The sequence below is a fragment of the Ovis canadensis genome, chromosome 16, assembly GCF_042477335.2.
Source record: "Ovis canadensis isolate MfBH-ARS-UI-01 breed Bighorn chromosome 16, ARS-UI_OviCan_v2, whole genome shotgun sequence".
Classification (NCBI taxonomy): domain Eukaryota; kingdom Metazoa; phylum Chordata; class Mammalia; order Artiodactyla; family Bovidae; genus Ovis; species Ovis canadensis.
Window position 1 is genome coordinate 29835475 of NC_091260.1, and position 22364 is coordinate 29857838.

The window sequence follows — 22364 nt, forward strand, 5'->3', positions numbered from 1 at the left end:
ATCAATTTGTGATTTTATTACATCTCAGTTGGATTATTTCAAGTCATTATTTCCTATCCTCTTGGAATTTTTAATGTCACATGCAACTCTACAGTCTGTGAGAGTTGAATTAACCACTGCAATAGCGTATTTCAAGATTTGGGATAAATTTAACATTGACTTTGAGCTCTCACTGGTTAAAAAAGTTTTGTTCAATCCAACTTTGAAATACTTAGTATTTTTATATAGTTGGCCTTAGGTAAAGTTATGTGTCCTAGGACAGTTTTGGTTACATCTTAGCATCACCTAAAAATCAAGATAAGGATATATTAACAGCAGTATACCAGTCAAACATAAAAAACAAATGCAAAAGAAAAATAGTTCATTTTGAAGATGCTACTTTATTGCCATTGTGTGGAGGTATAGAGAGATAGTTGTCTAACTACTGAAATCAGATTGATTATATCTTTGCTGGAAAAGCTCTATACAGTCAGCAAAAACAAGAGCAGGAGCTGACTGTGACTCTAATAATGAACTCTTTATTGCAAAATTTAGACTTAAATTGAAGGAAATAGGGAAAAACACTATTTTAGGCCACTATTTAGGCCATACAGGTATGACCTAAATCAAATCCCTTATGATTATACAGTAGAAGTGACAAATAGATTTCAGGGATTAGATCTGATAGACATGATGCCTGAAGATATATGGACAGAGGTTCGTAACACTGTACAGAAGGCAGTGATCAAAACCATTCCCAAGAAAAAGAAATGCAAAAGAGCAAAATGGTTATCTGAGGAGGTCTTATAAATAGCTGAGAAAAAGAGAAGGGAAAGGCAAAAGAGAAAAAGAAAGATATACCCATCTGAATGCAGAGTTTCAAAGAATAGCAAGGAGAGATAAGAAAGCCTTCCTAAGTAAACAATGCAAAGAAATACAGGAAAACAATAAAATGGGAACGACTAGAGATCTCTTCAAGAAAATCAGAGGTACCAAGGGAACATTTCGTGCAAAGATGGGCTCAATAACGGACAGAAATGGTATGGACCTAATAGAAGTAGAAGATATTAAGATGAGATGGTAAGAATACACAGAAGAACTATACAAAAGAGATCTTGTTGAATAAAGAAAAATCAGAAGACAGGATATCTTCCATTGTCATCAAAATAAAATTTCAAAAAGACTTCACAAGAATTCTATGGACAGAGGAGCCTGGCAGGCTACAGTCTATGGGGTCACAGAGAGTTGGACACGACTGAGTGACCAACACTTACAAATTAAGTAGAGATTCAATAAAACAATTTTTATTTTCAGTAGTAAAAATGGCAGTCAAGTGGTTAAGACTCCATGCTCCCAATACAGGAGGCATGGGTTTGATCCCTAGTCAGGTAATTAAGATTCTACATGCAGCATGGCACAGCCAAAAAAAAAAAAAAAAAAAAAGATTATTTTAGTAATGTGAGAATAAGAGCAATGCTTTTTTTCTTTTATTACTTTAGAAATGCTGCACTGCCACTGGGTCGCTTATACTGTTTCCAATGACAAGTTTGCCATCATCCTTATCTCTTTCCTTCTCTATACAATGTGTCTTTAAAAACTACAGAAAAACAAGGAAATCTAGGTTAAAAGCTGGGTACATACATATATACGTTCAGTCGCTAAGCTGCGTCCAATTCCACGATCCCATGGATCGCAGCCCACCAGGCTCCTCTGTCCATGGGATTTCCCAAGCAAGAATACTCGGGTTGCCACTTCCCTTTTCAGAGGATCTTCCTGATCCAGGGATTGAACCCCACATTTCTTGCATTGGCAGGTGAATTCTTTACCACTAAGCCACCAGGAAAGCCCAAAAGCTGGGAAAGTGATTGCAAAAACAAGAATGAATTATGAGGTTTCAGATAAAGGGACAAAGCAGATTTGCCAGGAGAAAAGGAATAGTTAGTAAGGAAGAAGAAAAGGTTGTGATGAGAGAGAAATGTCAGAGTTCAGGATTTTGGATGGGATCAGTTTCAAGTGAAGATAAAGTTGAGATGTAGCACGAGAAGTAAAGGGGAAAATGAAACTGGGCATGTTGAGAAAAGGCAGAAAGCTCCAAGTTCATAACCAGCGTGCCATTTCATGCAAGCTGAATAGTAAAGAGCATTTTCAGCAATTGTATGCTACCTCAATTACTAAATGTGATAGGGTAAGGATTCACAAAAGCAGTTTAAAAACCACGAATAACAAGATAATGAACTAATCTCATATTATTTCTAAAATAAAAATGTCTTTTTACCATGCATTTCAAGATGCTCTGCTTGTGTTTCATTGCTCAGTCGTGTCTAACTCTTTACAACCCCATGGACTGTAGCCTGCCAGGCTCCTCTGTCCATGGAATTTTCCAGGCAAGAATACCGGAGTACATTGCCATGCCCTCCTCCAGGGGATCTTCCCAACCCAGGAATCAAACCAGGGTCTCCTGCATTGCAGGCAGATTCTTTACCATCTGAGCCACCAGGGAAGCCCAAGAATACTGGAGTGGGTAGCCTATCCCTTCTCCAGGGGATCTTCCCAACCCAGGAATCGAACCAGGGTCTCCTGCATTGCAGGTGGATTCTTTACCAGCTGAGCTAGCCAGGAAGCCCACAATTCAGGGCACTGACATTTAATTAAGAAGAAGATAGTACCAAAATAGTTACAATCAAATATAATTCTGTCTTTATACTAGTTCTGTTGAGTTTTTCTAGAGGCAAATGGGACAGCCAAAAGGAAGATCCTAATGGTTCTCAGTGATCAAAATAATTCAGGGAGAGTTTACAACATCCCACAACAAACCATCACCACAGAGCACCTAACTGAGGTTATATTTGGACTAAAGTTTACAAAATAACATTGTGGAACTGAAAAGGGTAACCTTCCCTCCAACAGTATATCCCATACATGTAAGTAAAAGTCTGACGAAAACTGCTATATTTCATAGGTAGGCAAACAAGTTTTCAGGGAGAGCTGATGAGAGGAAGAAAGTTGAAGGGAGAGGAAGAAGAGGGTGGGAGGCAGAGGCAAAGGTGGAGGAAGAGGCAGTCTGTTCTCAGAAGGAGAAATATCAGCTACCTGTAGGCTGTGATTTTCAAACAAATTCCATTCCCAGAACACAGCACCTCTGTCCCTCCCGGAACCAGCAGTAGTAGCAAAGTAGACAATACTCACTCAAAGGCAGTACGCAAGGTGTGCTCAGATTTACTATATTCACCATAAGACCTAGGATTTGGTCATGAACTTATCAAGTAAGATGCAACAAGACCTAACATGCCATCAATTTGCTTAGCTGGGCTACAGCAAAAGCAGAAGACATATGAATGATGCTTGGACAGAGCTTTATTTGTGCTACCACGAGTAAGTGAGATGTTAGCACAGTTTTAATAATGTTCAACTTATTTATACCTCTATCAATTAAAGTATCTATTAAGTATACATAAAACTAGATTATTTTTATAGAAACATTATAAAAATATTTCTAGGGCTTAAACTGAGAAATATTTAACAGGAAAGAATGATCAAAACACTCTACTTACTGTATCAAATGTTACATTAACAATGCTTTCTTAGGTACCATAAGGTTGCCAGAAAGCATTAATATGCTCAAAACTTCAATTTGAGAAGTTTCAACTTATAAGTGGCTTGTATGTCGCATTTCACAAAAAAGAAATTACAAACAACTTAAAACATTAGTGTGTTAGCTAAATTCTTTATAGAAGAGAGATCATGAAACCACTGTCCTACTACGGAAGCAGACAGGACAGAGAGGAAACTTAGAAATGAAATGCCGCTTGAGCCACGTTCAATCTTCTCAGAATGAGTTCCCCCAAAACAGAAAGTACAGAGGGAGCTGGATTAAAAAAGCACATAATCAAAAGGCTGGAATGCTTAATAGCTTTTCTGAACGGAAATTTCATCCTTATTTAAGATGAAATATAGAGAATCTTCATAAACTTATGGAAAATCATTTGTCACATTTGATATAATACTAATTATCCATCTTTCTGAATTACAATCACCATTGCTTTGCTCTATCAAAGCAGCTACTGAAATGAAGACACCACATTTTAGGGACCACTTTAAGGCAACAGTGACAGCAAATCAAACATTCAATTACGTAACCTTGGAATCAAGCAGCTACACGTTTTCTTCTGAGTAAATAAAAAACTCCATTTTAAAATGAAGGTAATCTTTGATGCTAGACTGGTTTTTCTTTTGAACAGTAATTCATGATCATCTACCAGCAAATACTACCCTTTGAAATTACAACCAAGATACATCTAGTTAGTTCTCAAAAAATTTCTAATGTTAAAAACATCACAGTACAAGAAAGATGATATAATTATGGGAAAAAATACATATTTTATTTTTGTAACCTTGAAGATACACTGAAACTACTTTTGTTACTGAAAAGTTATTGAAAAATTAGCCCTGTATTCATACTTATATTTATTCAAGGCTAAGATACAAAATCCCCACAATGATCATAAATGCTGATATTAACAGCATAAGACTAAGCTTTAAATCTAAGGCACGAGAAATCTTAACAGAAATGACAATGTAAATCTACATCCAATAGCTACTGTGAAGACTAATTTCAAATAAAATCACTTTAAAAAATAAAAGTTGTTCTATAAATCAATACTACCTAAAATAAAACAATAATGATAAAATAATGAGCTCTCAAATAAAATTTAGGATATAACAAAACTGAATCAAAAACCTTTAAGGATTATTTCTAAAACTATGTTCTTATACTACCCTTTGAGATAGTATTTCACATACATTCAAAATAGTTAGAATTGAAATGACTACCCTATGATGTTATGAAGCACTCTATATGTAATAAAAAACAGATCTGAGCAGATCAATACACAAAAAGTAGATCCAACCAGACTAAGCATGTTATTAAAGTATACAAAAAGCTGATGACTAAAAGGAACCAGATGGAGAACGGTGTGGAGATTCCTTAAAAAATTGCAAATAGAACTACCTTATGACCCAGCAATCCCACTGCTGGGCATACACACCGAGGAAACCAGAATTGAAAGAGACACATGTACCCCAATGTTCATTGCAGCACTGTTTATAATAGCCAGGACATGGAAACAACCTAGATGTCCATCAGCAGATGAATGGATAAGAAAGCTGTGGTACATATACACAATGGAGTATTACTCAGCCGTTAAAAAGAATTCATTTGAATCAGTTCTGATGAGATGGATGAAACTGGAGCCGATTATACAGAGTGAAGTAAGCCAGAAAGAAAAACACCAATACAGTATACTAACACATATATATGGAATTTAGGAAGATGGCAATGACGACCCTGTATGCAAGACAGGGAAAGAGACACAGATGTGTATAACGGACTTTTGGACTCAGAGGGAGAGGGAGAGGGTGGGATGATTTGGGAGAATGACATTCTAACATGTATACTATCATGTGAATTGAATCGCCAGTCTATGTCTGACGCAGGATGCAGCATGCTTGGGGCTGGTGCATGGGAATGACCCAGAAAGTTGTTATGGGGAGGGAGGTGGGAGGGGGGTTCATGTTTGGGAATGCATGTAAGAATTAAAGATTTTAAAATTTAAAAAATAAAAAACTAAAATTAAAAAAATAAATAAATAAAAAAATAAATAAATAAAAGGAACCAGGATACCTATCATTCGTTTACAAGTACAGAGTCTTTTTAAGAAAAATGCTATCATATTTTTCTACAACATCAATGATATAGTCAAGTTTAAAAAAGCCAGAGGAAAGATAAAGTATTATGTTATACCAAAAGGCTGTCATCATTCTAAACGCAGAAAATACATTATTCATGTATTTAGGATACCACTTAGCAGTCTCATTTCACAGGAGAATTATTTCCAGAGGTACACTCACAACTGAAAACTTCACTGGGGTTCTATACATTGGGGAAGGAAAGGAACAGTATTAAGAGCTAAAAAAAAAAAAAAAACCCACACAAATAATTTTTTAGCTCACTGCCCTTGGAATTTGCTAATCCAATTTTCCCCTCATTTCTCAGAAGAGAAAATAGTTCTCAAGAGATGGTGTGACTTGCTCAAGGTCATAATTTAACATCACAAACAGGACCAGCATTCAGATTTTACAAATTCTTGAATATTGTCCTTTCTTCTACACTAGTGCTAAGGAGATGACACCTAGCATAAAAACAAAATAAAATGGATTAAACTCAAACACAGTTTCAAAGAAAGCTGTCAGAACAGTACAGTATCAGCTATACACTGAGGATGAAACCCTTGAGGATTAATGTGGGATAATTCAGGAGGTGAATATCACAAGTAGACTAAAATAATGATACCCAATATTAACTATTAGGTGCTCAGCATTATCTCATGATCATTTTATATATTAATTTATCTATTCTACCTTTGAGGTAGATAGTGGTGGTGTTCTCAATTGCAAATGAGGACAGAAGGCACAATGAAGTTAATATCTGGTAAGGTCATGAGACTAGAGCAGATTCCAAGAGAAAAAGGAGAAAAAATTTATTTATGTACCTATTTTATATTCATGTGTCAAAGTATTTACAAATTTATGATTATAAATAACTCTTTTCTTATCAGATTCTTATAGTAAGAGTTATGGTTTTCAAAACAATCTAGCCATTAATTTAAAGGCATTCTTATAAAGATTTATATTTCAAAAAACAATTCATTACAAGATCCATGAACTAACAGGGAAAAAGGAAATGTTAATAAATCTCAAAGCAGAAGAATGAGCATTACAATTTAAGTAAGGTTCGAAGGTCACATGGTTCTTATAAGTAAAGGAGTAAGTCCTCTGCTAAGACAAGAAACAGTTATTTCAGATCAAGAGTTAAACTCAACTTCCTGCACTAGGAATACAATTTATCTGTTTTAGAAGTACACCCAAACCTTCAAAATCAGTTATTTTATATTGATTCTGCAACAAGGGATGGATAGATGGATGGACGACAGATGGATTGATAGATGAAGAATGGACCACCAAGTATCTTCAAATCTCCAGAATATAATGATGATATATGATTTTCCCAGATTTTAGAAGCTACTTTTGTAACTTACCATCTTTTTCCTCTTATCCTGTTCTGTGGGTGGTTCTTCATCTTCTGTTACTTTTGGTTCTTCAAGATGAGACATTAACATACAGCTGCAATTTTTTTAAAAAAGTTTTAAATAAATAAAAAAAGGTCTATAACATACCTTTTGCATTGAGCATTTTGCTTGAATATTTAGGTAATAAATCATAAGACATTTATTTATAGGAAACTTTTGAACCATAAACCACTTGACAAAAGCAAGGTGTACCTTTTATAATCTTTCTAAAAATGATACTTAGAAACACTTAAAATTAAAATACTTTTTCTTTTACCATTAATCTTCATATGTCTAGATTATTGTATAATCTAGAAACATCATAATGTCATAATAGTATGAAACATCATAATAGTAACAATAATTTAAACAGCAACATCTTTAAAACACTATTAATTATGTAACAATCTACTTTGTGCTCCAAATGACATTACTATGCTATGAAGAACTTGTCCCTGATAGCACTGCAAGGCAGTTACAGACCATTTTATTTTGATTATCTGCATCACTGCTCTTTACATTAGCAGAGATAAAATAGCTTCCTATTCAGTCAACACTGGTTCCAGGGAGACAAAATGAATACTCTCTAGTGAATCAAGTTAAAAGAATGAACTTTACTGTTCCTAATTTAGAACAGACTTCAGTAATTTATCAGAGTCATTAAGTTCTTAACCAATAAAAAACTGTGGCAAAGAAAGCTTGCTTTCTGTTATGTTTTGTAGCAAGTATACGTGAAGGGCATTTCTCGACTTAGCTATATAAATATCCTTCGATTCAGGGTTAGGGACAAGTGCTGAAACTAGAAACTTGATCAGACTCACTCTTGTAGGGCACGTGAATGTCCTTTTCTTCTTATCCTCGGTCATTAAAAAATTCATTTTTGAAACAACTGTCTCTGACCCAGTCAGTCCACCTGATAGAATCAAATACTAAGAACCTGAAACTGGAAATTGGAAACCCTGAAAACTAGCAAGAGCCCAATCTCTAACTCACTTCATGGCTTTAGTCTTTTGGAGCTGCAATGCTTTTGTCCACCATGATGTAGAGCTGACTCTTCAACAACACGAGTTTGAACTGCAGGAGTCCAATTATACATGGATTTTTTTTCCTATAATAAATACTATCGGGGACTTCCCTGGCAGTCCAGTGATTAGGAATCTGCCTGCAAATGCAGGGGACATAGGTTCGATCCCTGATCCGGAAAGATCCCACATGCCGCAGAGCAACTAAGGCCATACCCCACAACTGAACCCGTGCTCTAGAGACCGCAAGCTGCAACTACTGAGCCCGCATGCTGCAACTACTGAAGCCCAGGCATGCAAGAGCCCACGCTCCTCAGCAAGAGAAGCCCCCGCAATGAGCAGCCCACACACAGCAATGAAGAGTGGCCCCTTTCACTACTAGAGGAAGCCTGCATGCACCATAAAGACCTAGCACAGCCAAAAGCAATTAATTAAAAAAATACTACAGCATTACACAATCCATGGTTGGTTGAATCTGAGGACATGGAACCAGACGACTGTCGGTGACGGCTAACTAAGATTTCCTTGGGTTTTCACATTCACGGAGGGTGGATGCCCCTAACCCCTGCATTGTTCAATGGTCAACTACTTGGCCAAATAACTCGAGCACAAAGTTGGAAAATTATGACATTATCTCAACTCAAAAGGTATTTAATAAAGTGAAAAGTCTAGGAAAAGTTTCGATTCTAGTTTGTATTAGAACTGAATAATAAGATGGAGCTCCTTCACATTAGCTCTCTGAAGTCTGCAGCAGACTTGAATTTTAATCGTGATGAATCTGGATCTCCATGGAAGTAAGTTTTATACTGTATCAAAATTTTTTCACTACATTTCAAAAATCTGCTAACTTACTTGTACAGTGAAAAGCTCTCTGTTCTCCCTTCCCTGCTGCTAAGTGCTGCTAAGTCGCTTCAGTCATGTCCGACTCTGTGAGATCCCATAGATGGCAACCCACCAGGCTACGCCATCCCTGGGATTCTCCAGGCAAGAACACTGGAGTGGGTTGCCATTTCCTTCTCCAATGCATGAAAGTAAAAAGTGAAAGTGAAGCCACTCAGTTGTGTCCGACTCTTCGCGACCCCATGGACTGCAGCCTACCAGGCTCCTCTGTCCATGGGATTTTCCAGGCAAGAGTACTGGAGTGGGTTGCCATTGCCTTCTCTGTCTCCCCTTCCTAAAGATTTATTAATAACAAAGTATACTCTGGATATAAATATATACATTTTTGTCAGAGGGCAGGATATTTGTACTTTGCAATTCTGAAAATTGCATTCATTTGGGTCTCTGAAAGGTGGAAAGTGAAAAAAAAAAATTGAAAAGACCAAAGCTGAAATTTTCTCCTGCAGGAAAATCTTCAAGTAAAAGTCAAATGATTAAAGATAGGGAATCATGTTTTACACAAAAAGCAAGGTGAAAGTTAATAGAATTTTACTAAGCTAAACGATGTGGGCTGTGAGTGCAATAAAAGTAATTGTAATAAAATTACAATAACAACAGCTTAAAATAGGGACAATTAACATATAAGCATAGGCAGGCACCCCTCACTTTCTACACTCATTCACTAAATACATCCAGGCACTCTAGCTGGCTAACTCAGAATCTTTCCCAACAAGAAACCAACCAGTCAAACACAACCAACAGTATTAGCATGCAATATGAAATTATTATTTCTGGCTTAAAGGTACAACTTTTATTTAATCTATAGAAACCCACTTTTTAGGGAGAAAGAAAACTAGAACTGATGCTATTCCATTGGTCTCTGCAGTGGACACTTAGGTGCCTGTATAACTGTCCTCCTTCCCAACAGAGCCCTGAACTTGTCAGTTATCCTCCTGTTTCATGTCCACCGTATGCTTCAGAAAAAGCTGATCTGAGCCCCAACGCTAATGGCTCAGTAAGCAATCAAGGAAATCCTATTCCCCTGGTCAATGACTGCTTTCAACATGAGTATGTTTAAGAAATTCTAGCCAATTAGACATGGAGGGAAATCTGATGAAATGACTTCTAGAACAGTGTCCTATGATGTTAAAATGACATGAGGAAAAAGGTGACTACTCGTCTGGCACCGGCAGTGTCATGAACTGTAATGTCTAGAACTACTTTTTGACAACGAGGGTAAGTAGCCTGCATATGAAGCTAAAGTGTTGAGGGGATGGGGTAGGAAGAACTGGGTCTTTAAGGTACTGTGCGGTCACGAATAGCTAATCCAAGAGCCTCCCACTCACATCCATGTGTGCTAAGCCACTTCAGCCGTGTCAGACTCTTTGATCCTATGGACCGTAGCCTTCCAGACTCCTCTGTCCATGGGATTCTCCAGTCATGAATACTGGAGTGGCTTGCCATGCCCTCCTACAGGGGATCTTCCCAACCTAGGGATCAAACCTGCGTCTCTTAGGTCTCCTGCATTGGGAGGTGGGTTCTTTACCACTAGCGCCACCTGAGAAACTCTCTCTTACCTGCAATTGTTTTGAAAGATAAAGACTTTTTATTTATTTTTTAAAATATAAATTTATTTATTTTAATTGGAGGCTAATTACTTTACAATATTGTATTGGTTTTGCCATACATCAACATGAATCTGCCATGGGTGTACACCTGTTCCCCATCCTGAACCCCCCTCCCACCTCCCTCCCCGTACCATCCCTCTGGGTCAGAAAGATACTGATTTTCTTATTGTTAAAGTCAGCTGACTCAGGGGTTTCTCTTACTTGCCGCTGAAAATCCTTTTACAGTCCCTTATATCAGCATCACAAAAGGATCTTATCAAAAACTCACTTCTGGATTCAGGGCAAGAAACGGTCTCCCTCTCCTGATACACCTACTTCCTTTCTACACGGTAACAGGAAAATGCTTGTCTTTGTCCTGGTAGGTAGTAAAGTCAAGGCTGTTTTACACCTGGATGGCATGTTCTCCATTCAAGGTTTCTTGTTTAAATTCCTTCAGTCCCATATTAATAGTTTTCAGTCACAAAGAACATGTGCTTTTCTTACTCATTGCCTCAAATCCTCTTATGACCACTAAACTGAATATACCCAACTAACTAACAGTTGTATGTTCGTAGTATAGACGAAGTGCCATGAAGGAACAGAAAGTGAAAGTGTCAGTCGCTCCTGTTAGCCCTGTCTGATTCTTTGTGACCCCATGAACTGCAGCCCCCCAGGCTCCTCTGTCCATGGGATTTCCCAGGCAAGAATACTGGTGTGCGTAGCCATGCCCTTCTCCAGAGAATCTTCCCAACCCAGGGATCGAACCCAGGTTTCCTACACTGCAGGCAGATTCTTTACCATCTGAGCCACCAAGAAGCAGAGAAGGAAGCAATGACTTTTTACTGAGATTATGGAAAGGAATCTAGAAGTAGGTATTTGCTACACAGGGCAATGCTGAGGGCATGAACTGCCAAGGAGAAGAAATGTTACAAGTCAAAGGAAATGGCACATTTGGGAAAGGGGAAAGAATTTAGAGAGGAAGAGAAAAGGCCAATTAATGTAAACTGAAGATCAGCAAAGAACAGTGTCCCATCAACTTCATGCTATACAAAACTGGGCTTCTAATTTTAAGAAGTGGAGCAGAATGGATCAGAAGGATTAACTGGAGAGAGGCGTCAAGGAGGTCACTGAGACCAATACAAGTTAGGATAATACAGAGGGGATAAGTCAGAGTCAAGGAACCAAGGCTGCTTCCGATATTCTCTATTCCATTATGAAAAGCTGTCTGGTGAGTCAATATATCAAGAGGGGGGAAAATGCTTATAAAAGCCTACATTTTATTTCTGTTTCTAAAAAAATTACATCCTTGATGGCAATATTTTTTGTACTCTCTAACTATAAAACCACAACTTATGAGTCTCCTTTCTTCCTTATTCCCAAATTTGGCAAAAGGTTGTCAACCTCATTTCTCAATGTGCCTAAAACCAATTATTATTTAAGGAAAAAAAGGGAATCCAGTCTAAACAAAGACAAGTAGAAGGCAAATTATAAGCATCATTTATATATTTTCCTGGTTTAATAAAGTAAGAGCTCTATTAACTAAAAAGAAACTCATGCAAAAAGATAAAATGAAAAGATAAACTCAACACAAAAAATTAATGCAAAATGAATCAAAGACTTGAACTTAAGACCTGAAACAATAAAACTCCAACAAGAAAAACACAGTGGTTAGCTCTTTCACACTGGTCTTGGTGATGATTTTTTGTATCTGCTCTGAAAACAAAGGCAACAAAAACAAACATGCGGGACTACATCAAACCAAAAACTTCTGTACAGCAGAGGAAACCACCAACAGAAGGAAAAGGCAACTTAGTGAAAGAAAATATTTACAAATCTTGCATCTGATAAGGGGTTAAGGTCCAAAATACATCAACTGATTCAACTCAATACCAAAAAATCAAACAATCTGATTAAAAAGCAGTCAGAGGATCTGCATAGACATTTTTCCAAATTAGACATACAGATGGCCAACAGACAGAGGAAAGATCTCAACATCATCGATCACCAGAGAGATGGAAACCCAAACCACCATATCATATCACACCTGTTAGAATGGCCATCCTCAAGCCAGGAAAACAGGCTAAATACATTACTGAGGAGAAGTCAATCAGTCTGGAATCTCATGAAGCCTTCCTTATCATTATATGAAATATTCCCTTTATTAATATCAGTATTAAGAGGAAAGGTGTGATGATTCTACTATGAAAGGATATGATGATTAAAAGTTTTACTCAAATTAACAGATAAATGTGAGATTATCAGCATTCCTGATAACATGATTTTAACTAAGCCCCTGAAGGATACAGTTGACCTTTGAACAGCACAGATTTGAATTGTGTAGATTTTTTTCTGTAAGCTCATATAAGAGTGCTACACATATTACAGTACTACACGATCTGGGCTTGGTTGAATCCACAGATACAGAAATTCAGACATAGAGGATCAACTGTAAAGTTATATTTGGAGTTTCAACTGTGAAGAGGGTTGGAGCCCCAAACCCCCATCTGCCCTGTGCAAGGATCAACTGAAATTTCTTTTGGAACTAGTCAAGTACCATGTGACCCTCTACTATCTTAGAGGTGCCAGTGATGCTTCAACCAGTCAAATACAAATATAGGATGCTAATCCACTCCCCTTTTTCTCCATAACTCGCCTGAAGGGCAAGGGAACACTGTTAGTGGAAAAAACAACATATTCAAAATCTTCTGAAAGACAAGATCAGGCGTATTCAAGGTGGTATGCCTAGCGGGATGGGGTGGGAGAGGGGTTCAAGGACAGGACACACGTATACCTGTGGTTGATTCATGCTGATGTATGTAGAAACCAACACAATACTGTAAAGCAATTATCCTTCAATTAAAAATAAATTAATTTAAAAACCTTAAAAAGGGAATTTATATGACAAACTACACTTGCAATATTTTTTTAAAACCTAATGTCAAAACATAAAACGACTGACTACTAGACCAAAGAACCCCAATTCAAAATTTCACTATAAAAAAAATTTAGCTTATCTCAAGATGAAACAATATTACAAGCAAAATAACAAAAGTTTTCTTTACTATAAAGACAAAATTTGAAAGCTGCCATACGATGCTTATATGGTTATGATAAACAAAAACAATGTAGGGCATAATTAATTACCGAAGTTCAAGTGCAATTAATTAAATGATACACCTACTCTTTGTAAGTTCCCGTTTCAGGATCTTCGGTCATGACGTCATGTAGGCCCTCCACTGAGATGTTTATAATACCACAGAATTTATCCTGGATAACACTAGAATACAAGAAGAGCAAAACATGTTGAAATGGATTATTTCAACAGACAATTGCTTTTTTTCCTCCCTAACTATTCTCTTGAACATGAAGATAAATTTTAGTGTGAAAGTATAAATGAAACTTTCAAAATATATTTCTTAAAGCAGAAATTGTACTTTGCATATCACATTAAAATTTTCTTTCACTAGATTACCACTATGCTTAAATACTTATGTGGGTAGATTAGATGGGAAAGAAATACTTTAACATTCTTTATTATAGTCTTATGTTAATGTTATAATTAAAAAGATAAAGGTATAAAATGTTGAAGCCATAGACTATGAAAAAATATCTGTAAAACAAACATCTGATGAAGAGCCTGGCTCTGAAAACTCAAACAAATAATTAAATTTAAAAAACAGGGCAAAAATTTGAATAGATACTTCCCCAAGTAAGACATACCATTGGCATATGAGCACTTGAAAAAATGCTCAATATCATTCATTGGTCATCAAAGAAATAAAAATTAAAACTGTAATGAGATTTTAATAAAAAGTAAAACAATGAAGACTGATAATACCAAGTGCTGGCAAGAGTGAGTAATAATAGGACCTCTCATACAGTGCCAGTAAGAATAAACATCCACTTTGGAAAAAAACATTCGCAATTTTTATAAAGTTAAACATTCCATACATGTAAGCAATCTCATTCCTAGGTATTTACCCAAGACCGAAACAAGTATTCTCAGAACTGCATGTGAATACTTATAGTAGCTTTATTCATAACCCCAAACTACAAATGATCCAAATGTCCACCAACTAACAAATGGATAAACTGTGGGTCACTTATCCAACAGAACAATCAGCCATAAAAGGAAACAAACAGAGATACGTGCAACAAGTTGGAAAAAATCTCAAAAAACATTATGCTAAGAAAAACAGATTTGAAAGGCTATGTACCGCATGACTTCATTTATGTATGTGGCTTTCTGGAAAGGCAAAATTACTTCATCAGTGGTTGCCAGGCAAAGGGACCACAGGGAACTTTTGGGGTGATGGTTACATCCTGTGCCTTGAGTGTGGCACTGTTACATACTGTGTTCAGTTCAGTTCAGTTCAGTCGCTCAGTTGTGTCTGACTCTTTGCGACCCCATGAATCGCAGCACGCCAGGCCTCCCTGTTCATCACCATCTCCTGGAGTTCACTCAGACTCACGTCCATCGAGTCCGTGATGCCATCCAGCCATCTCATCCTCGGTCATCCCCTTCTCCTCCTGCCCCCAATCCCTCCCAGCATCACAGTCTTTTCCAATGAGTCAACTCTTCGCATGAGGTGTCAAAACTGTATGCTTGTAAGAGGTCTTAGTCTATGTGAACTATACCTTAATAAGCTTGACTTTAAAAAAGAAGTATATAACCATCCACTGGTACACAAAATTATGCTATTTGAATTTTAAAATAATTAAAAAATTTAAATTATTTAACTCTTTTCTCCAGAGAATTCATAGTATCATTCCTGCATGGGACATATTATGTTTCTCATACTGCATTAATAAGCATAATTAAGTTTTAAATATTCAGTAAAGTAGTTCCCAAAGTCAACACAGTTTGGGTAATGTTCCTGCCTTTGTAAAGTCAAAATCGTATGTCTGTACTCTCAAGTGTGATCAGATTTTAGAGAACTCACATCCATCGAATCAGTGATGCCATCCAGCCATCTCATCCTCTCTCGTCCCCTTCTCCTCCTGCCCCCAATCCCTCCCAGCATCACAGTCTTTTCCAATGAGTCAACTCTTTGCATGAGGTGGCCAAAGTACTGGAGTTTCAGCTTTAGCATCATTCCTTCCAAAGAAATCCCAGGGCTGATCTCCTTCAGAATGGACTGGTTGGATCTCCTTGCAGTCTAAGGGACTCAAGAGTCTTCTCCAATACCACAGTTCAAAAGCATCAGTTCTTTGGTGCTCATCTTTCTTCATCGTCCAACTCTCGCATCCATACATGACCACTAGAAAAACCACAGCCTTGACTAGACGGACCTTTGTTGGCAAAGTAATGTCTCTGCTTTTGAATATACTATCTAGGTTGGTCATAAATTTTCTTCCAAGGAGGAAGCGTCTTTAAATTTCATGGCTGCAGTCACCATCTCGAGTGATTTTGGAGCCCCCAAAAATAAAGTCTGACACTGTTTCGACTGTTTCCCCATCTATTTCCCATGAAGTGATGGGACCGGATGCCATGATCTTCGTTTTCTGAATGTTGAGCTTTAAGCCAACTTTTTCACTCTCTTCTTTCACTTTCATCAAGGAGCTTTTGAGTTCCTCTTCACTTTCTGCCATAAAGGTGGTGTCATCTGCATATCTGAGGTTATTGATATTTCTCCCGGCAGTCTTGATTCCAGCTTGTGTTTTTCCAGTCCAGCATTTCTCATGAGGTACTCTGCATAGAAATTAAATAAGCAGGGTGACAATATACAGCCTTGACATACTCCTTTTCCTATTTGGAACCAATCTGTTGTTCCATGTCCAGTTCTAACTGCTGCTTCCTGACCTACATACAGATTTCTCAAGAGGCAGGTCAGGTGGTCTGGTATTCCCATCTCTTTCAGAATTTTCCATTGGGATACTGCTCAGGCATAAAAAAGAATGAAATACCATTTCCAGCAACATGGACGGACTGAGAGATTATCATATTAAGTGAAGTAAGCTAAACAGAGAAAGACAAATATTGTATGATATCACTTAATATGTGAAATCTAAAAAAATGATACAAAGTAACTTATTTATGAAACAAATAGACTCAAAGACATAGAAAACAAATTTATGGATACCAAAGAGGGAAGGTGGGGGAGGATAAATTAGGAATTTGGGATTAAGAGATATATATTAGTATATATGAAATAGACTATCAAGAAGGACCTACTGTATAGCATAGGAAACTATATTCAGTATCTTGTCAAAATCTACAATGGAGAAGAATCTGAAATAGAATACACACACACACACACACACACACACGCACACACACATGCACACACACGGGCTTACCAGGTGGCTCAGTGGAAAAGAATCTGTCTGTCAATGCAGGAGACTGGGGTTCTATTTCTGGGTCGGGAAGATCCCTTGGAGAAGGAAACAACAACCCATTCCAGTATTACTGCCTGGAAGATCACATGGACAGAGGAGCCTGGTGGGCTGCAGTCCATGGGGGTCACAAAAGGAGTTGGACATGACTTGGCCACTAAAACAACAATAAATCATACTGATCACTGCTGGAGCTACCAGCATGGGCACACATTTCTGAGGAGAGGGTAGGAAGACATATCTTTGCCATAATTAGAAAATAACACAATTCTACATAATCAGGCCTCAATTCAGATATGCACATATATGGTATGAGCTGAGAGCAGATTATGATAATCAAACTGCAACACGGACAAGATAAACTTTGGACTGCATGGTTACTGCCAAAGCAGTAACTTCAGCCCTTTCTCATAAATGAAGAGACTATTTAGCTGACACTGCTGGAACCAGAATAAAGCTTGAAAAGTTCTGACAGAAATCTAACAGGTTTAGGAACCTGAGGTTTACAGAAAGCCAAAAAATAGAATTAGTGAATGATTGACAAAAAGAAGTGCCAAAATCTGACAGAAGGTGGGATAAGGATATTCCCAGAAGCAGACTGGACACAGGCCAGAGGACACAGGTCCACCCTCTACCCTGCCTGCACACTCCAGTCAGAAGAAAGCCTTGTCCTGGCCCATGGCTTACTCAGGCTTACAGAAGTCAGTCAAGTGACCATCGGATTCAACCCCTTTCCTCCCTCCCCTGCCTGCAGATGAATTTCTAGATCTACCAAGACAAGTTTGGACAGACGTCTGTCTTGTAGGGGCGAAGAACTGAAGTGAGGCAACCTCAGTCAGTCTGTCGTTTATTTTCACTAAAGTGTGACCCATGCTGCACAGAAAAGGACACAAGAGGCAGAGATCTAGCTGGCAGAAGTGAAAAGTGCAAGTGAAGTCGCTCAGTCGTGTCTGACTCTCTGCGACCCCATGTACCGTAGCCTACCAGGTTTCTCCGTCCATGGGTTTTTCCAGGCAAAAGTACCAAGGTGGGTTGCCAATTCCTCCTCCAAGGAATCTTCCCGAACAAGGGATTGAACCCAGGTCTCCCACATAGCAGGCAGATGCTTTACACTCTGAGCCACCAGGGGAGGGGAGGGTTAATTCCAGTAGATAGAGGGACACCATACTCACTCTGGAGTGTCTATTAGGTACCAGAGGGAGTGAAGCTTGGATTTCAAGAGGGAAAATGACTATGGCCCAGAGTAGAAAGGTATGTAATTTGGCTTTGAATGAAAAGGGTCAATTCTAGAAGAGAAGTACTGAAGAAAAAGATTCTATGCAATATTTGTATGTGTGAGTGTGCTCAGTCACGTTCAATTCTTTGTGACCCCATGGACTGCAGCCTGCCAGGCTCCTTTGTCCATGGGATTTCCAGGCAAGAATACTGAAGTGGCTTGTCATGCCCTCCTCCAGGGGATCTTCCCAACCCAGGGATCAAGTCCTCGTCTTTTGCATTGGCAGGCAGATTCTTTATCACTAGCACCACCTGGGAAGCCCATATTTGGGGATCATGGCTCAGATGGTAAAGCATCTGTCTACAATGTGGGAGACCTGGGTTCAAGCCCTGGGTTGGGAAGATCCCCTGGAGAAGGAAATGGCAATCCACTCCAGGACTATTGCCTGGAAAATCCCATGGACAGAGGAGCCTGGTAGGCTACAGCCCATGGGGTCGCAAAGAGTTGGACACGACTGAGCGACTTCACTTCACTTCAAAAGGAGAAGTTATGTATCTTCAGAGCATTCAAATTCAAAAAAATCACTCAGAAAGATGCAACATTCATTAAGCAGTTTGGGAAAAGAACCCCAGAAGAATGGGGTAACAAAAAAGCTAGAAGAGGCTTGTACTTTCCTGGCATACAGAACAGATATTTAAAGAAAAGAAGTACTATGAAGTTATAACGTCTTTTTCTCCTTTTTGAAGTACTACAAAAATGTTCCCTCCAAATATGTAAAATGTAACACTTTAAAACGAAGTATTTAAAGTAAAAATTTTATACAGTATTCTATATGAAGTTTTGAATATTAGGCATTTGCTTTCCATTTTATTCACACAATTATCTCTCTATGCTGTATTTTATAAATTAAGAATCTTGTTTTCTGTAATATACAATCCTTCTGAATTACATGCTTTAAAATGTAATTGGACATCTAAAACGGAAACAATCAAATGAGAGCTATAAACCAGGAATCAAACAGCAACGGGTCTGGCACAAGAGAGAGAAGGAGAAAAGTCATTATACTTAGATAATCTTATATACATTATTTCTTTAAACACAAGAAGCCGAGAATTAGGTATTATACTTTTTTGTTTATGAAAAAAGCTCAGTTTTTCCTTTTATATGTGCTACACACTGGACTTATGAGTAACACATTATTGGAATTCTCAGTGTATCATCTCCTAATAGCAGTCTGCTCACATCAATCCATTCGCATCTAGTGTCAGGTATAACGTGGCAAAGTAAAAAGTAGCCAGGGGAGACCATGTACTTTTAGAAATTTTCTGAAACCAGTGTGTACCACGAGTGGCAGTTCACATGCTAGAACACAGCCGTCTAGTGCCCCTGACGGAATTAGCCAAACTCCATGCTAGTCTATACAACTGTGCTTGGATATCCACGGATGCTCAAGTCCCTTATACTCTAAAGTGATATAGTACATGAGGTCTTCTGTATTCATGGATATGGAAACTGAGGTTTTCTACAGCACAGTAGAAAAACAACATTCAGGAGTTTACAAACAAAAAAACCCTGATAGCTGAGTATTAAAGCCAAAACTTTATCTTAGTGTAGTCCCATGAGCAGACTTCAGTAGACTGGCTTACTGAGTATTAAAAGCAGGTGGATTTATACCAGCATATCAATTAACTTGGGCTTCCTAAGTGGAGAGTGAAAAGTGAAAATGTTAAGTCACTCAGTCATGTCCGACGCTGCGACCCCATGGACTGTAGCCCACCAGGCTTCTCTGTCCATGGAATTCTCCAGGCAAGAATACTGGAATCAGTAGCCACTCCCTTCTCCAGGGGACCTTCCCAACCCAGGGACTGAACCCAGGCCTCTCATACTGAAGACAGATTCTTTACCATCTGAGCCACCAGGGAAGCATCCGCCTGCCAATGCAGGAGACACAAGAGACGTGAGTCTGATCCCTGGGCCAGGAAGATGTTGGAGTCCCTTAGGGTAACATTATGCATCATGGGAATACAGAATAAATAATCATGGGAATTTATGATCCCCAAAGCTCAAAAACTGCCCTCCTTTGTTTTATAAACAATATTATTTTTACTTATTTCTTTTTTAAATTATAAGTATGGGTAACTAAGCTGTAGATAATATATTACAACTGATTCATCTACACCAGATATGAGGCAGAAAACAGAACAGAAAGTCGCTGTATTGAAACCTAGGTCTGAAACATTCATCTTAGATAATGCAAGGAATGTTTAACCTCAAGGATGAAAAAAGACAATAAAATTAAAACTGAAGGGCAAGAAGTATTAGGAATCTTCTCTTTTACTTATCACTTTTTTCTTATTGTACATATTTGGTTGATACATTAATTTATTTGCACAGATGAGAGTTAACCTACACTACAGAAAGAAAGCAGGCCTTTTTAAACATCTGCTTGTTTTGTATATATGTGTGTATATACATAATATATATATGTATATACATAAACATTAAATAAATAGGTGAGAGCATGAAAAATTTTACTCAGTAGGTAAAAATCACCTGATCATTGAAAACAATTTCACTTTTAGTAAACTTTTTTAGTCAAATGCACAGGAGTGAAACTACAGCTCTTAATCTTAGTATTTCCTAGAGGTATGACATTTTAAGGTTACTTTCCAGGTATATAAAAGTACCTGCAGAATATGTGAATTGCAGAAACTTCATGGAAAGTGATTTTTTCCTTACTTTTGAAACCTATGCACAATACTAAAGAAAAAAAAAAAATCCTTCTTTCTTGTGTTTTTCACCTAACTTAAAAAAATCATGGTGGCTTAAAACTATTTCTGTCCTTTTGTATCATTACACACTCAACAACAGGTGTTCAGAAAAGAAAACACCCCTAGAAAGATAATGCAAAATTCTTAATCCCAAAGGCACAAATCAAAAAAAATTCTAATATTCATCTGGTTACCCAAACAATAAGTAATAGATTAAATGTGAACAGGACTCTAGTTTCATTTGTCCAACTTTTATTAGTAATTTTCTAGTGAGCACTGATTCATCATCGTAGACCATGTGTCTTAAATAACTTCTCAGTGTGAGGAATTTACATACTTAACATCACATCTTCATCCATTTGGGCCCTGGAGAAAAACAGGTATTCAGGAACACAACATTTACAAGAACACAAAATTTTAAATAACCTGTTCTGAACAGTTTTATAACCTAAAGTTGATGATTTAAGTTCTTCATAGTAGCAAGCTCTAGAAAGAAACCAGAATTTTAGTCACTTTAAAATTTTTTCTGCTCTAACTAGATCACAACTTGTACACTGTACCTAATCATATTTGAACTCACATTAAATCCTAAGTTAGAGGGTGGATGAACTTAGGGTAATTTAAGAAAATAAATACATTTTTAAGCCACAACCAAATAAAATATTCTCTAAAGTATACTTTTCTGCTTATATTAACAAGTCTAAGTAAAGAACAGTTTATTGAAATAAAAAAAAGGAAAAAGCCCTGGTATGTCGGTCTTATTCCAGAATTCCTATCACACCATTTACACTAAAATCAGGTCCCCTCTCCTCTATTTTCAAGGACCTAGGCTGAAAATATTTCTGTCACTTAAATGGAAACAAACATCTTTCTACACAGTTAATTCTCTTCATGGTCACATGAAAAGTGACCATTGACAAATGTTAGCAAGGAAATAGAATTAAAAAATTCATGGGGAAATTCACTAAGTTATTTAAAAATAAAAGTTTATACCCAACAATTATCCTTACAAAGTCTTTCATATGCTCAGTTGTGTCTGACTCTATGTGACCCCGTGGACTGTAGCCCTCCAGGCTCCTCTGTCCATGGAATTTTCCAGGCAAGAATATTTCCTACTCCAGGGGATCTTCCCAACCCAGTGATCAAACCCACGTCTCTTGCATCTCCCACAATGGTAGGCAGATTTTTTTTTTACCCCTAGTGCCACCTGGGAAGCTCATATTATAAACCAATCTTCCAATTAACTCTTTTTTTAATGAGTGCAGAGAGGTGGTGGGAAAAAGCAAGCCATTCTCTTTAAGACAATAAGAAATAGCTACAATGATCTGTGTGCAGTGGGATGGGAAGAAACTGCCATTTTACATGATTTTCAACAGGAAGACTATGCTTTAAGAAATACTGTTCAATGAAGATACACTAAAGTTCCATAA

At 37.6% G+C, this 22364-nt stretch overlaps 1 protein-coding gene across 2 annotated transcripts in view; it reads right to left on the reverse strand.

Moving 5' to 3' along the window:
- The window catches only part of IPO11 (importin 11), a 189076-nt gene that overhangs the window by 16839 nt on the left and 149873 nt on the right, over window positions 1-22364 (reverse strand). The window contains exons 28-29 of one of the 2 annotated variants that reach the window (XM_069556319.1): window positions 13793-13888; window positions 7074-7158 (exon numbers count right to left, since the gene is read on the reverse strand). In XM_069556319.1, coding sequence (XP_069412420.1) covers window positions 7074-7158; window positions 13793-13888 — 181 coding nt within the window. Of the gene's footprint in view, window positions 1-7073; window positions 7159-13792; window positions 13889-21169; window positions 21301-22364 lie in introns of those variants that run through there. The other variant, XM_069556320.1, reaches the window with a different exon arrangement.